The following is a 14,251-nucleotide window of genomic DNA, read 5'->3' on the forward strand; positions in this document are numbered from 1 at the left end:
ACATGGACAACATGCTACTTACATAAAAACATGCTGGTAACATGACAACAAAATGCTAATAATTTCACAATAACATGTTAATAACATGTTAATAATACCAACATGATAACATGCCACTGACACAAGGAGAACATGAAGGACAACTGCATTTGTTTTTATTGTTTTTATTGTGTTGGTCTGGTCACATCCTTTTAAGAGATTATATACACATTAGTACAAGAAGAGTTTTCCAAAGAATAACACATTCAAAACAAAATGACCGACAACTCTGGTGAAAAAATATGTGTGTTTCCTGTGAGCTCTCTCTCCACTTCCTGTTTTCCTTACGCTGCACTTTGTATTAAAGCTAAACGAGAGCAGCACGTTAACACTCTTATTTTAAGACCATTTTCCAGTTAAGAAAGAACAGGTGCAATGAATTAATAACTAAAGTAGACAAATACACAAAAACAAGAGTCTCTGGACTGAAACACCAAGAAGAGTCGTACAAAAAGTTAGCCTTTACTTTGAAATTTAATCTGGACTGAAAGAGAAACTGTTTATTTACCCACATGTGCTATATTAACGTGTTTGTGCTATAAATGTTACCTTGATTAAAATAATTTACTATTTTATACTCAGCTGATTTTAATAACTAGTTATGAAAGATAATGCCGCCCCCATCAGAAAGTGGAGAACACTTGAGTCTTGACCTTTTATTTCACAATCACTGATTATTCACCAAACAGCTTCACACTCCATCCTCTCACTCACTCCAGCTACCTGATGTGAAGGACAGAAGACACAGGACAGGTGAGGAATAAAAACATCTGCACGCCACTGACTGGGCGAGCAGCCGAGGCGTCCTAGGCCTCGCAGATCAGCGTCTCCACCACGAAGGTGTTCTCGAAGTGACGGATCTTGTGGCAGTTCAGAGCTTCACGCTTCTGCATGCCTGTAGGGACGGAGAGACACAGGGTTAACCTCAAAGTTAAGACCCGTCATGGTGGAGACAGTGTCCCTCAGGCATTTAGCTTCATCATAAAAGTAGCTCCGCTCACTGGCTCATTAAAAAGGACGACAGATCAGAGGCTCTTACCCAGAATCCTGTCTCTGCGCTGCAGCTTGAACGTGTCTTTGCCGCGGCAGAGGTTGTAGATGAAGTAGCCGAGCTGCTCCACATGCTCCAGGCGCTCCGTCACTATCATCTCCTCATGGACCAGGTAGGACTGGGGCAGGTAGGTTCCAGCCTGGAGGACAGAAGGACAGAGGAGGTGAGAGGAGGACAGAAGACAGATTCAAACATGTCATGAACAATCCGTAATAATAATCCATGAGTCCCTGGATTCCAGGAGCAGCGTTGGTCTCACCTTGACGTTGATCACCAGCTCCAGGAAGTCTCTGGGAGGCATCACGATGGAGGTGTTGAGCGGGATGACGTAGCACTTGTTCAGACTCAGATCCAGGTAGGCAGTCAACCTCTGAGACAGAAGACAACCAGGACTTTAATTCATTGACAACAGGACACCAGGCCGATCAACACAGATGTCTTTGACCCCTCAAACAGGAAGCTGCGTCCTCGTCTCACCCTCTGGAAGTCGTGGACGATGTCTGCCGGGTCTCCGTCATCGAACTCGGGCACGGGGACGCTGATGAGCTCAACCTGCTCCTTCTCCATCACCCGGATCCTCTCCTCCAGCTGTCGCAGGTGGAACTGGTTCGGCAGCTCCACGCCCACCTGCAGACCAGCGACACCAGTTAATCAACCAGTCAGTGGTTCATCGTGTACTGGTCCAAGCAGCAGATTTAATACAAAATGTGCTTTCAACGTTTCACTTCCCGCAGCCTGGTTGTGTCTCTTTGTCAACCAGTGGAGTTCCAGTCTACATGCATGAGGTCACTGGGACCTTTGACCACTGAAATCGAATCGTTCATCTTTGAGTCCAAGTGACGACACGTCAACATTTAGAGAAACTCCCCAGAGGAGGAGGTCAGATATCAGCTGTCTCTCAGGTCAGAGGCTGGATCTGAACAGCTTGGATTATCTAAGACTAATATTTATAACTTATCTTAAGACTTATAGAGACGTGTTCACAAGAATTAGACAGGCTGAAAATAAAATGCCTTCTTCCACTGGGAGTCGCCAGCAGCAGAAAAATTTAAATACAGAGATGAAATGTGAATGTGTCAAGATGAATGAAGCTGGAGTTCAGTGAGGAAGAGCAGATGTGTTGTATCGTACCTCCTCTTCCTCTCGGATCATGAAGTCTCCCTCGCGGTAGTGAACTCCGCACACAAACACTGGACTCTCCTGCAGGGACGAGGGGGAAAGCTGTTTTCAACAGGAAGTACAGCAGCAACATTAGTTAATTACTTTTGTTCCAAACAGACAAGTTCTCTATTTTTCTTTTCTCCAGTTGGATGACGTCCGCAGCCTCACGCCACCTGAACAACACCGGAGGAGGAAACTCCTCAAACTGGAACAAGCCAGCGGACATGTTCAGACCCGTGGCTTCACCCCCCTGGTCGCCGGGTGGAGTCGGACCTGAACAGGAACCGGTTACCTGTCAGAACCTGTCTCCTCTGGTCTCCTCCTGCAGCGGGCGCTTCTTTCTAATCCTCGTGGCTCCATTAAGTTTGAGTTTTATTAGGAAAACAAGGATAAAACTGAGGAAATCCTCCTTCAGTTTGTTCTAAGAGGTGTTGGTGCAGCTTTTATAATTATTATGATATTATGAGAGTTTGATTTATGGCTGATACAAGTCATTCACAGACACGTCGGTGTCAGTGTTTGCTGATATAGAATCTGTTATTTAACTGAATGACCAGAGCACAATGTGCATTGATGTCTCTATTTAATTGATTGTGTGTTTCTTTTCATTTATTGTTGTTTATAATAAAGATGATGGTTGAACTGTCACATATCAAACCTCAATCACATTTCTTTGTCATATCTGCTGATATATCTGTGTCTGATTTCTCTGTCCATGTTGACCTCTGCGTGGGCTCACCTCCAGGATGTAGTAGCGGTACAGGTACGCTCCACCCACCACCACTCCAGACAACATGAGGGCCAGACCCAGACACATGCACCAGCACCAGGCCCGGGACTGGTGACGCACCGGCACAGCTGCCTCCGCATCCTGCTGGACACAAGAGGAAGATGAAGACTGAATGTTTATAACTTATGACAAATCGCCTTCTTTACTTTCACATGTTCAGTTTCCAGGTTTTGTTGTTGAAGTTTGTTTTTCTGCTTTTAAAACCCGGTTAAAGATTCAGTTTCACTTTTATCTCAACATGTTAAACACAGAAATCATTAACTGTCACGTAAGAGGAAATCAGACAGAGAGCAGTGGTATGTTTGGGTGGTGGAGAATCAAACAGGTTTATCAGCCACTGGACTCTGACCCACATGATGAAACCCGACCCATTTGAAGGGTGAGTCCCAACATGTCGTGTGATGACGTGAAGGGAAACTTCCAGGACTCGTTCATGAAGCTCTGCTGCTCTGTCCACGTTTCCCTGAACGAGCACATCGTGTTTTAACCAGTGTCTGAAAACAGAAACTGTGGTTTCACTTTCACATCAATGTTTATTTTCAACACAAACTTCCCCTGGTGTCACTTCATCTGCTCCACTGGGGAATTCCCAGTCGTTAGAGGAACTGCTCATAAGAATGATCAGTTATCAATCTGTCCGTGTAGTGAATCACTTTCACCTGCTCTGTGCAAGTTGGAGTGACAACAGGTGCACCATCAAGGGGGGGGCACAGCTCTGAGTCACTTTGAGCTGCTGGGATAGGTCCAGTTGGATTGGTCCCAGCTCTTGACTTCAGTAGGATTTTGAATTCAGCCCGGAACTGGTTAATTATTTTGTTTTCCATCCAACAAGTTATAGAACGAATCAGTGACGATTTTCAACTTGAATAATTCGTTCATCAAGAGCTGATTTGTGATTTAAGTCTTCCCTTCATTTTTTTGGGCCGGTGCAACAATCCCTGTCCCCAGTGGAACTGAGCTGCATTTAATATGACAGAGGGCGATGAGAGAATCTGTTTCTCTACTGACATTTAGTTTAACACAAAAATAAAAACACAACCACCGATGTAAACACAGATCAACTGTGTCAGAAACTCTCTGATCCACGGTTTCTATTTCACAACTGTGCTGCAGCGACAAGATCTGACAGGTCTGTGGACCAGCATTTAATAACTGACACACACACACACACAGTTTACTGACGTCACACACACACACACACGGGGAACAAGACGTTCCCTCAGAGATTTTATGATAACTTGATTATTTCTGGTTTACAGGTTCAAGACTCTTAAATATAAAAAAGTGTAAAATTAAAGCCAAAAGAAGTTTGAATGGTTTTGTCAGAGTTGTCTCTTCCACCAAGGAGGTTGTGTATTCATCAGCCTTGTGGCGGGTGAACAACAACACAAAGACTTGTTCACGTGTTTGTGTCATATGTTGCAGGTATGAACTCTCCCCAGTGATAATCTAGAGGAATGTGAATTCTTAATGGATTTCAAAACTAGCTGTTGAACTATGCCTTCAGCAACATGTTGTGTCTTGTTGTGTCTGTTTCAGTATTGTGTGTTTTCAGATGTTGTTGGAAGTTGTATTTTCTCCGTGTGTGTTAACAGTATTCTCTGTTTCACTGATCCTGGACCAGGTCGAGCAGGAAAGCTCTTTAAGCGGATCAGGCTGCGGCGTCCTGAGCATGGTCCACCTGAGACCAGCGTCTCTCTGTGGAGACGGTCCCTCTCAGTGTCCAGGACAGGTCTGGTTTCAGTCTGCTGGCTTCACGTGAAACTCCATCCTCGTGACCCGACACAACAAACACACAACCTGACAATCAAACTCTGCAGCCTCCAGTTTAAAAGGTTCTGTATAAAGAGCTCAGGCACAGACGGTCTGTGATCTTCTGGTTTCAGTCTGCTGGCTTGTGAAACGTGAAATAATCCTCCGCTCCGTTAATCTTCCATCTTGTGGAGTTGTGCAGTCTGGTGCCCGGTGGGAGTCGGATGAATCCATCTGACCGATTAGACCGTAATCCTCTCCAAGCGGTCTGCAGGCCTGAGGTGCAGCGGGAGGACACCCAGGGGGGACACCCAGGGGGGGACACACAGGAGGACACCCAGGAGGACACCCAGGGGGGACACACAGGAGGGGACACACAGGAGGGACACACAGGAGGGACACACAGACACACAGGAGGGACACACAGGAGGGGACACACAGGAGGGGACACACAGGAGGGGACACCCAGGAGGGGACACACAGGAGGGACACCCAGGAGCGACACCCAGGAGGGACACACGGGAGGGACACCCAGGAGGGACACACGGGAGGGACACCCAGGAGGGACACACAGGAGGGACACCCAGGAGGGACACACAGGAGGGACACCCAGGAGGGACACACGGGAGGACACCCAGGAGGGACACACAGACACAGGAGGGAAACACAGGAGGGACACACAGGAGGGACACCAGGAGGGACACCCAGACGGGACACACGGGAGGACACCCAGGAGGGACACACAGGAGGGACACACAGACACAGGAGGGACACACAGGAGGGACACACAGGAGGGACACCCAGACACACAGGAGGGACACCCAGACACAGGAGGGACACACAGGAGGGACACCCAGGAGGGACAACCAGGAGGGACAACCAGGAGGGACACCCAGGAGGGACACACAGACACACAGGAGGGACACACAGACACACAGGAGGGACACCCAGGAGGGACACCCAGGAGGGACACTAATCTGTCCGTTTGCTGTATCCCTGAACTGAAGACAGGAGCTGCTTCACCGTCACATTCACCTGGTGAACAAACTCAGGCGATTCGGTGAGAGTCACATAAACAACATGGTGGTCATTATATCGATCATGTGACAGACCAGCTCCAGCGTATCAGCGCCCAGTGAAGCGTCATGAAGTGAAACATCACAGAACAGACACGTCTTCCCCCTCGGCTCAGCAGCGAGGGCAAAGGGCTTCATTGAATTATAAGTACCAGGAAGAAAAAGTCTATTTTTATACAACACGGTAACAAAGATTCACATTTACACACGACTGGTTCACTGACTCCAGTTAAATCATGGATTGGTGTTTACAGTCAGCTCGGTCAAAATACAGATTCACGTCACATACACGCACTTTCATTTTCAGTCGACACAAGCAGAGGTCAACATCATCGGAAAGAAGGGATCAGGTTTTCATGTGTTGTGTTGTTTACCACACAACAACACAAAGAGCAGAAATCCTGTTCTTCAAGGTTTCTAATCGCTGGAGTCTGGTTTCTGTCTCACGGTTGTTTCTGCTTCAAACGATCTTCCTCCTTCAACTAACGATTCATTCTGAGGCTGCTGATGAAACGTACTTTGACCAAACAGCCTCATGACACGTTTTAAAGTTTATACCTCATTAAAGAACGAATCCATAAACGAGCCGAGTCAGCACAAAGACGGAGACGGCAGCAGGAAACAAACTGTTAATCTGAGTCAAACTGAGATTATCTGACCGATAAGAAGCTGAATACCTGATGATCTAATCCTGACTCAGGAGAACCAGGGAACCGTCCATCTCTGGGGTTTTACCATAAATAAAACTGTTTCCTAAGACGTGGATATTAAACGCTTAACACAAAGACACGTACTGGAGGGTTGATGTTTTACAGTTTAAAAAGAAAAACACATTCAACCAAATGTATTGAACATTTTACATGTTGTCTTTAATTAAGTTAAACGCTGATGGGAAGTGTGACAGACTCGTGTCACATGCAGCATATGTACAATAACACAAAATGTAGATATTAATTCAATACTAAAATATGATTTTACTTTATAACCTCAACTGTGTCCAGATTTTATTCATGTTAAAGTAAAATGTCTTAAAGTGAGGATTTGTTGATTTTCTTTGTCATGTGACAGAAAACTGAACGAGACAGATGAAAACATTTAGTTCAAATAACAGAATGAATAAAAATCGTTAGTGGAACTGGTTCGAAGCCGTTGGAGCGATGAACATGTGTGTGGACTTGTTATAAGACTCAGTGAGGAAGAAGCAAAACGAAGCGAGTAGACGAATCGACCTAGATAATCCTCCTGGTCTATTTATCTGTGAACAACCTGAAGCTAAACATTATGTAAATCTTCACAGGAAATCGTCGACTCATCACAAAACAAGTATTTGCTCGAGTACTTTGTAGATTGAAGCTGGAAAGGTCTCTAAAAAAAGAAGTAATTTTATCCTCAGGACATTTTAAATATTTGATTCCATCTAATTTGTTTGTGTTTCCATTGTGTGGTTTTTGCATTTAGGTTCTCCCAGAATGCATCTGTGTGAGATGGCTTGGGACGGATTCACAGTTTTATTGACTGAGACGATTCTGATCTGTTATTGTTGCTGATGATTATTAAAAGCAGCTGGACGCTGTCGTCTCCTCATCGATCCAATCACCACTGAGGAGGAGAGGGGAGCAGCTGATCAGTCTCCACCCACCATCTGACCTTCTCACTCATTAGGAGCTGATCAGGAGTCAGGTGTTCCAGCTCGGACCTGCTAATTGAAGCCCTTTCTGTGGTCGCAGCTGCTGCAACACTTTACCACCGTGTCACATAACATTAACAGTTTTATTAATAAACTGCAAACTACGACAATGAAAACGTTTGAGCCAACTTCACTCCCCAGAAAGAAAACATCCCATGCGGATATCAAGAAAAGAGAAGAGAGGGGGGGAGAAACAAAACCAGGTCCCAGCCGCCACCGCACAGGAAGTCGAATTCAACGTGTGAGCAGAACCGTCACAGCTCACAGATCCCACAAGGAAACCACATCTGACAAACCGCTCTCACTGCTCGTCTCTCATGTGAACTTGATTCTCATGTTCTCCTCTTCAACCATTCAGTGACTCTGCAGCTCTGAAACGTGAACTTCCTGTTTCTGATAACCACAGCTTGAAGGACGACCCTGCGACGGAGACTCAGCTGCAGCTTCCAGACTCTGCACGATTCAAATCCATAACTTCATCATTCAGTATGAACAACGTCTGAGACTCAACAGGAGCGAGCAACGTGCGTTTCTAACTCTGTTACACAACACGAGGACACAATCCAGTTCCTCACGGACTCGTTTCCGTGCAGATCAACCAGGTAGGATGAGCACAGAGCCCCACGTCACTCTGCACGTGCTCAGCGAACCACAGGTCTCCTGAGCTGTCGTCATATCAGAGAGAACCAGCTGGGTCCGGACTTTATCCGGAGTTTGTCTCCGGACGTGCAGGTGAAGAGGGGAGCAGCCATGGGAGCAGCTGTCCGGAGCAGGAAGTGACAAACTCTCTCTGCGGCAGACATCACGTTTAACTTGATATCAGCTCCACTTTTTCATCCTGACATTTGTTTGTTTATGTTTTCTGTCACGGGTTAACATTATCCGGAATTACACTCAGGAGAATCTCTAGAGAAAGTCCGGATCCTCTCAGACATTAACATCCGGGGTGTCTTGCGGCCCTGGGGGAGATTCTCCGGAGTTCAGTGCAGGTTTGAAAGCAGCTTTAACAACACACGTTAGTTTTTCCAGAGATAAACAACCCGGGAGACTGTTACACCAATGTCCGTGTTTCCCTCACGAATCTTTACCTGAACTGTTGAAAGACTTAAAGACGAAACGTGAACATGTTTATATGTAAACGTGTTATAACCGCCGGACCGGAAAAGACACGCGAACACAAAGAAGGAACCGGGAAGAGAACTTCTCCTGTGTTTTCACTGCGTGGTAACTTCCGTTGGCCATTTTCTACTCACCGCGTCGTCTGTAGGAAGAAGAGTTTCCACGTCCTTCTTCACGTCTTTCTGCGCCAGAGCTGCGTTAAAAGAAACTTTCACCATCGTGAGACCGACCGAGAACACGTGTTACCACTGGACAAACACCGGAACACCGAGAAAACACCGTGAAAACACCGAGGAAACTGCGGGAAGTACGGAGGGAACGGGAGAGTCGCTCCGGAGTAAAGTCCTGCTCGTCTCTGAGCCCCAGCGCTAATCAGCGGATCACGGCTTCCGGGAAGCCTTCACAACAAAAGCACAACTGTCCGCCCTGGCACCGTCCCCTGTGAGAGCAGGAGATGAAAAATATATGAATAATGACGAACAATCATTTAGGTTCAAATATAATGATACAAATAGTGATAACCTATCTAATTCATATGTATTTATTCATCACAATAAGAGTAAAACAAGACAATGATAAAAGTAAACGCTTAAAAATAAAGACTAATAATCTCAACTGTAGTTTATTAACAGTGAGACATTTTACAATTTCTTTCCATTTTCTTTTATGATTTTTACCTTATTGAATTCATTCAGAAATATAAACACTCTCAAACACATTTGTGTATGTACATATATATGTACATACACAAACGTATAGAGTAAATGTATACAGATACATATATATGCATATATATACACACACACACTTGTCTATCATGAAATATGAGGGAAATTCACCTTTATCAAAACATTTCACTTTCCCCAACCCCACCAGTCTCGCTTTGACTTTGAGCCACAATGATGATGCAACAAAGGTAAAGTTGAGTTGATTGACAGGTGAGCTGTAAAGATTTAAAACGACGCAATCCGCTGGTTTCATCAGAGCTTTCCAAATAAGCCCTACTCTTACTTTGAAGGTCACCTCGGTGTTTCCGGCCCAGGAACCTATTGTTTGTGTTTCCAGCTGAACGTCAACAGAAGACAAGTCAGCTGACACCCGGAGAGGGTTGCCAGGTCCGGAGCGGCATCCCTCGTTCACACCGAGACAAAGGTCCGTACTAAAGTGAAACAGCTGGAGATTTATAAATGAATCTATAAAGTTCAATATATAAACAATAACAATAAAATAGACAAAGTGTGTAGGTAGTAAAATGCCGACTCACATTAATAAACCCTTCATAACCTGAATTTTAAGAAATTCAAAAGACTTCACTGATTCTGTGTTCTATATTGTGTTTGCTCAGAAGCTACTGATCCAGGTGAGAACCTGCAGTTAAATCTCAGATTGATGAAAAATAATAACAAGTGAAAAAGGTTGAAAAAGATTCTGAAAGGCACAATATTCAACTTTACAAATATGTTCCACTTTGCTGTGAGACTAAGAAACAGCTGCGATTATTAACTGTGCCACTGTCAAATAATGTTTAAGTAAAGATAAGAGTCCCTGAGACGCCTTCGGACAGAAACACAGTTCAACCAGAACAGTTTCACCTTGCTGAACTGGTTTCTCTGATATGACAAAGGGAGCATGACGCCACCAACAGGACACCAGATGAAACGCACCATTACCTTGATTAAAACTACAGGTTTGAAAGGTTTTTACACTTTACTTCGGATTAGCTCTGAAGTAAGTAAAGCTAAATGCTAGGGTTAGGGTTAGCTGCAGGTTAACTCTATACATTATCTCTCTGCTCTTTATCTCACACTGTTAACCATCTAATGCTAACTGCTGGTAAGCTGCAGGTTAACTCTACACTAACTTAACGTCTTTCTTTAACATCAGTGTTTAATAAATGGTAATGTTGTTCTCTCATCATGATTCAGTTTATCAAGAATAAAACTACTCTGCTGAAACATCCGCCTCTGATTGGCTAATATCTTTTCAACGTGGGCTGGGTTTAGTAATACAACGTAACGATTGGTTACAGTGGGAGCGAGACACTCCGAATAAGCCAACCAGAGGCCGAGCAGGGGCGGGTCGTGCTGCGAAGAGGAGGAGGCGTCACTTCCTGTCCTGCGCAGCAGCGACGGGACTCCAACATGGCGTCGGCGGCGGAGAAGTCAACGAAAGAGCGGTTGCTGGCTGTGGTGGAGGATTTAGAGGTTCTCTCCCGGTAAGTGCGACCCGGAAGCGTGTGTTCCCACCGCAGAGTTCACGGTGCTTCCCGCTGCGCTGGTTTGTGTTTGATTGAAAGTGTGTGTGGTTGCAGGGAGCTGATCGAGATGCTGGCTCTGTCCCGGAGCCAGAAGCTGCCTCAGCCCGGAGAAGACGTCCAGGTAACAGCAGGAGGACACAGAGGAGGCACCGGGGGACACTCAACCAGGGTCACTAATCACGGGTCTTTGTCCACAGGTCCTGCAGCTGCTGGTGCAGAGGGACCGGGAGTACCAGGAGCTGATGGAGGTGGCTCAGCAGCAGGGGACGGTGCACCAGGAGATGCAGCTGCTGGAGAAGGAGGTGGAGAAGAGAGACAGCGACATCCAGCAACTCCAGAAGCAGCTGAAGGAGGCCGAGCACATCCTGGTGAGTGGCCCCGCGCTGTGTCCAGGTGTCCTCCGTCTGTCTGTCCCCGGCCCGGCCCACTGTTGGTCAGATGTTGGTCATTTGGAGCTGCTTTCAGACTTTCACTGCAGTCCAGATATTCTCCTGACATGTTCCTCACATGTTCTGCAGGTTCTCTATGTGAGAACAAATGTCTGAGTCAGGTCTCTGGACATGTCCTGGATCTTCTCCTGCAGCCTCCTGGTAAAATGTGTGTAACATGTCAGAGTGAGTCCATGTGAGGAACCAGCAGGACAATGTGTGGAAGCTTCCCAGTGAGTGAGTGGACGTGTGGATGAGGTTTCTAACACGTGACGGACGTGAAACTGGAAGAACATAAACATCTCAGTATGAAGAAGAGGAGCCGGACACGTAGAAGATGAAGATGTCAACTTGGAAACACAAGGAGATTTCAGATCTTCTGGTGATGAGGGCAGACTCCGGTGTGGATGAGATGTAAACAACAACACTGATCTTTCCACAGCAGAGTTCATATTTCATGTCCCGCCTCCTGCTGCTCTACAGGCTCCGCCCCTCGCCTGATGTTGCCACATGTTCCTGTTTGAAAGAGTCGGACCCGACAACCTGCTGCTGCTTCACAAACACTAACTATAGAATTCTGTCATTAGTGTTGAAGACGTCTTTAGAGACAAATTATAATGTTATTTGTGTTAACTAATTCCTGTTGACACGTGAAACCTCAGATCATTTGAATCGTTTCCTCCTCTGTCTCTTCTCAAGGCCACTGCTGTTTACCAGGCGAAGGAGAAACTCAAATCTATTGACAAAGCCAGGAAAGGTGAGCTACCACGTCAGTCTGACCCACACTCAGGTCGTCCACTCTGCTCTCGTGTCTGAACGCTTTGTCCTCTGTCTTGAGTTGTTTCCCTTATCTCCACAGGAAGTATCTCATCAGAAGAAATCATCAAGTATGCTCACAGAATCAGCGCCAGTAACGCCGTGTGTGCTCCTCTCAACTGGGTTCCAGGTAAGACCCACGCAGTTACCTCTGGTCACCAGCAGGAGTCTTACTTCACTTGGCTGTTAACTCTAATGATTGTCGCAGGTGATCCACGCAGACCGTACCCGACTGACCTGGAAATGCGCAGCGGGATGCTGGGTCACATGGCCAACATGCCGACCAATGGCGTGAACGGACATCTGCCTGGTGATGCTCTGGCTGCTGGAAGGTTACCAGGTAACTGAAGCTCCATCTCCACTGTCAAAAAATCCACAGTTCTTGTCTGAAATGGCTTCGGTGCCTTTCACTTAATAACCATCAGTCCTCCTTGTCTCCCCAGACGTCCTGACGCCTCACTACCCCTGGCAGTCCTCAGACGTCTCCGTGGGAATGCTGCCTCCTCATCACGGCAACGACTTCGGCCTAGAGCCCCCTGGTCATAACAAGGAGAACGAGGACGATGTGGAGGCCATGTCGACAGATTCCTCCAGCAGCAGCAGTGATTCTGACTGAGTGTGTGTGTGTGTGTGTGTGTGTGTGTGTGTGTGTGTGTGTGTGTGTGTGTGCGTGTGCGTGTGCGTGCGCGTGCGTGTGCGTGTGCGTGCGTAACTGGTCAAACCTCTTCACCTCTGGTCATTAAATTAAAGTTGAGACTCCAACATGTTAAATCACATGAGACCAAAAGCCTCTTTGTGACGAAGCAGCTGTAGCTTTATATTTGCTGCACAGTTCAGAGACGGAACCTTCTGAACCTGGACTGGGTGAGGAAGTCCAACTGCTCCTGTAAAGAGCTTCAGAGACGTTAGCTTCCTACAAACCAGAGCATCTTAATGTCCTCTGTTATTTTTCTGTTTGTATTGTTTAGACAGTTTGGTTTAAAGTGAATGGAAACCAAGTGAGTCCTCTTATCGTTTTCATGAACAGAATCAGTCTGATGTTCCTCTGGAAAGAAGATGAGGTCAGTCCGACTGACGTCAGGTTCCAGGTCTGTTCACTGCAGCCTGTGTGTTCTTAGTATGATACAGATACATGGTGTTATTTTACCTTGGTGTAAAGAATCCTGTACATACTCCTCCCTGTAAATAAATCCTACTTTTTAAAATGTGTTTTTGTCAGTGGTTGAAATCTGGTGCTGTTTGAGTGTCCTGCTCCCCAGAGGATGGCTCGTGAACTCCATCCTGCCGAGCGGAGACATTTTACCTGCTGTTCATTTAGTAACTGCAGCAGACAGTGATATTCATGAAGCTACAGAAACGAAAGACATATCCAAATATTAAAAAGAAGAGTATCTGGGTGAACCAGGACTCTGAGTTTACTAATGACATGAACTGTTCTGTTTATCAAGAGAGAAGAGACAGGTTTTTAAAACGTACAATGGGGCCATTTTTCTTTTTTAACATTTTCATTGATTTCTCAGAATAATTCATGGATCTTAATAAAAAAGATTTGACATTCAGAGGAATGATATATATGGGTCTGGGGGATGTGGTGCGGACACCAGTAAGAATCTGGATCAAGTGAATTAAAATATGGGGTAATAAGTAGACTATTGGTGGAGTTTGAACTCTCTTGAGCAAGGATCTGGTTCATCATTGGACAGAGCTCATCAGGCCCCAGGATGAAAGTGTCACATGGTTTTATACCCAATACTGCCTGAAGCCATGAAGGTCAATTTATTATTAATATACACACACATGTATATATATATATATATACATCAAATAGTAATCTGAGTAGCTCCTTTTACTGCAGGTTAAAGGTCAGAGGCTATTCTTACTTTGACACTGACTGTGCTGCGTTCAGGGTCCCTGTGTCCCTGTGCACACTTGTGATCCTGGGAATGCGTCACTTTATCTTCCTGTTTAAAACCGTGATGTTATGAAGACACTCTCATCAGGCGCAGTAGGAACTTAGTCATTAACTAATGAACGCTGTTGCTTCTCAACAAATATCTGGAATTCATTTAAAATAT

General features: G+C 45.7%; 2 protein-coding genes across 5 annotated transcripts; one reads left to right on the top strand and one right to left on the bottom strand.

Moving 5' to 3' along the window:
- Window positions 1-148: 148 nt before the first annotated feature.
- On the bottom strand, window positions 149-9,053 carry itm2bb (integral membrane protein 2Bb). Of its 4 annotated transcripts, none has more exons than XM_062402255.1 (7): window positions 8,810-9,053; window positions 2,991-3,122; window positions 2,222-2,311; window positions 1,568-1,717; window positions 1,350-1,460; window positions 1,079-1,229; window positions 149-934 (listed from the first exon to the last, which is right to left on the bottom strand). In XM_062402255.1, the coding sequence occupies exons 1-7, from the start codon at window positions 8,891-8,893 to the stop codon at window positions 846-848; spliced, it is 807 nt and encodes a 268-aa protein (XP_062258239.1). In that variant the 5' UTR covers window positions 8,894-9,053; the 3' UTR covers window positions 149-845. The 4 variants fall into 4 exon arrangements, with proteins under 4 accessions (XP_062258239.1, XP_062258240.1, XP_062258238.1 ...); XM_062402256.1 differs by having other exon boundaries at window positions 2,222-2,290; window positions 2,991-3,125; XM_062402254.1 differs by having other exon boundaries at window positions 2,991-3,125.
- A 1,657-nt stretch (window positions 9,054-10,710) lies between these two features.
- On the top strand, window positions 10,711-13,383 carry med4 (mediator complex subunit 4). The gene is made up of 7 exons (XM_062402260.1): window positions 10,711-10,890; window positions 10,987-11,053; window positions 11,130-11,300; window positions 12,060-12,117; window positions 12,220-12,306; window positions 12,385-12,516; window positions 12,620-13,383. The coding sequence occupies exons 1-7, from the start codon at window positions 10,817-10,819 to the stop codon at window positions 12,790-12,792; spliced, it is 762 nt and encodes a 253-aa protein (XP_062258244.1). The 5' UTR covers window positions 10,711-10,816; the 3' UTR covers window positions 12,793-13,383.
- The last annotated feature ends 868 nt before the right edge of the window (window positions 13,384-14,251 follow it).

The sequence above is a fragment of the Platichthys flesus genome, chromosome 13 (genome assembly GCF_949316205.1).
Source record: "Platichthys flesus chromosome 13, fPlaFle2.1, whole genome shotgun sequence".
Lineage (NCBI taxonomy): Eukaryota > Metazoa > Chordata > Actinopteri > Pleuronectiformes > Pleuronectidae > Platichthys > Platichthys flesus.

What these genes read in the sequence shown, in the direction of transcription:
- itm2bb (XM_062402254.1), bottom strand. Translation starts at nt 8,893, where the DNA reads ATGGTGAAAGTTTCTTTTAACGCAGCTCTGGCGCAGAAAGACGTGAAG. An exon ending in ACCGCTACTACATCCTGGAG is followed by an intron (nt 2,312 to 2,990) that starts GTGAGCCCACGC and finishes TGTTGAAAACAG; the next exon opens with CTTTCCCCCTCGTCCCTGCA. An exon ending in TGATCCGAGAGGAAGAGGAG is followed by an intron (nt 1,718 to 2,221) that starts GTACGATACAAC and finishes GCTGGTCTGCAG; the next exon opens with GTGGGCGTGGAGCTGCCGAA.
- med4 (XM_062402260.1), top strand. Translation starts at nt 10,817, where the DNA reads ATGGCGTCGGCGGCGGAGAAGTCAACGAAAGAGCGGTTGCTGGCTGTG. An exon ending in TCCTCTCAACTGGGTTCCAG is followed by an intron (nt 12,307 to 12,384) that starts GTAAGACCCACG and finishes TGATTGTCGCAG; the next exon opens with GTGATCCACGCAGACCGTAC. An exon ending in GGCTGCTGGAAGGTTACCAG is followed by an intron (nt 12,517 to 12,619) that starts GTAACTGAAGCT and finishes TTGTCTCCCCAG; the next exon opens with ACGTCCTGACGCCTCACTAC.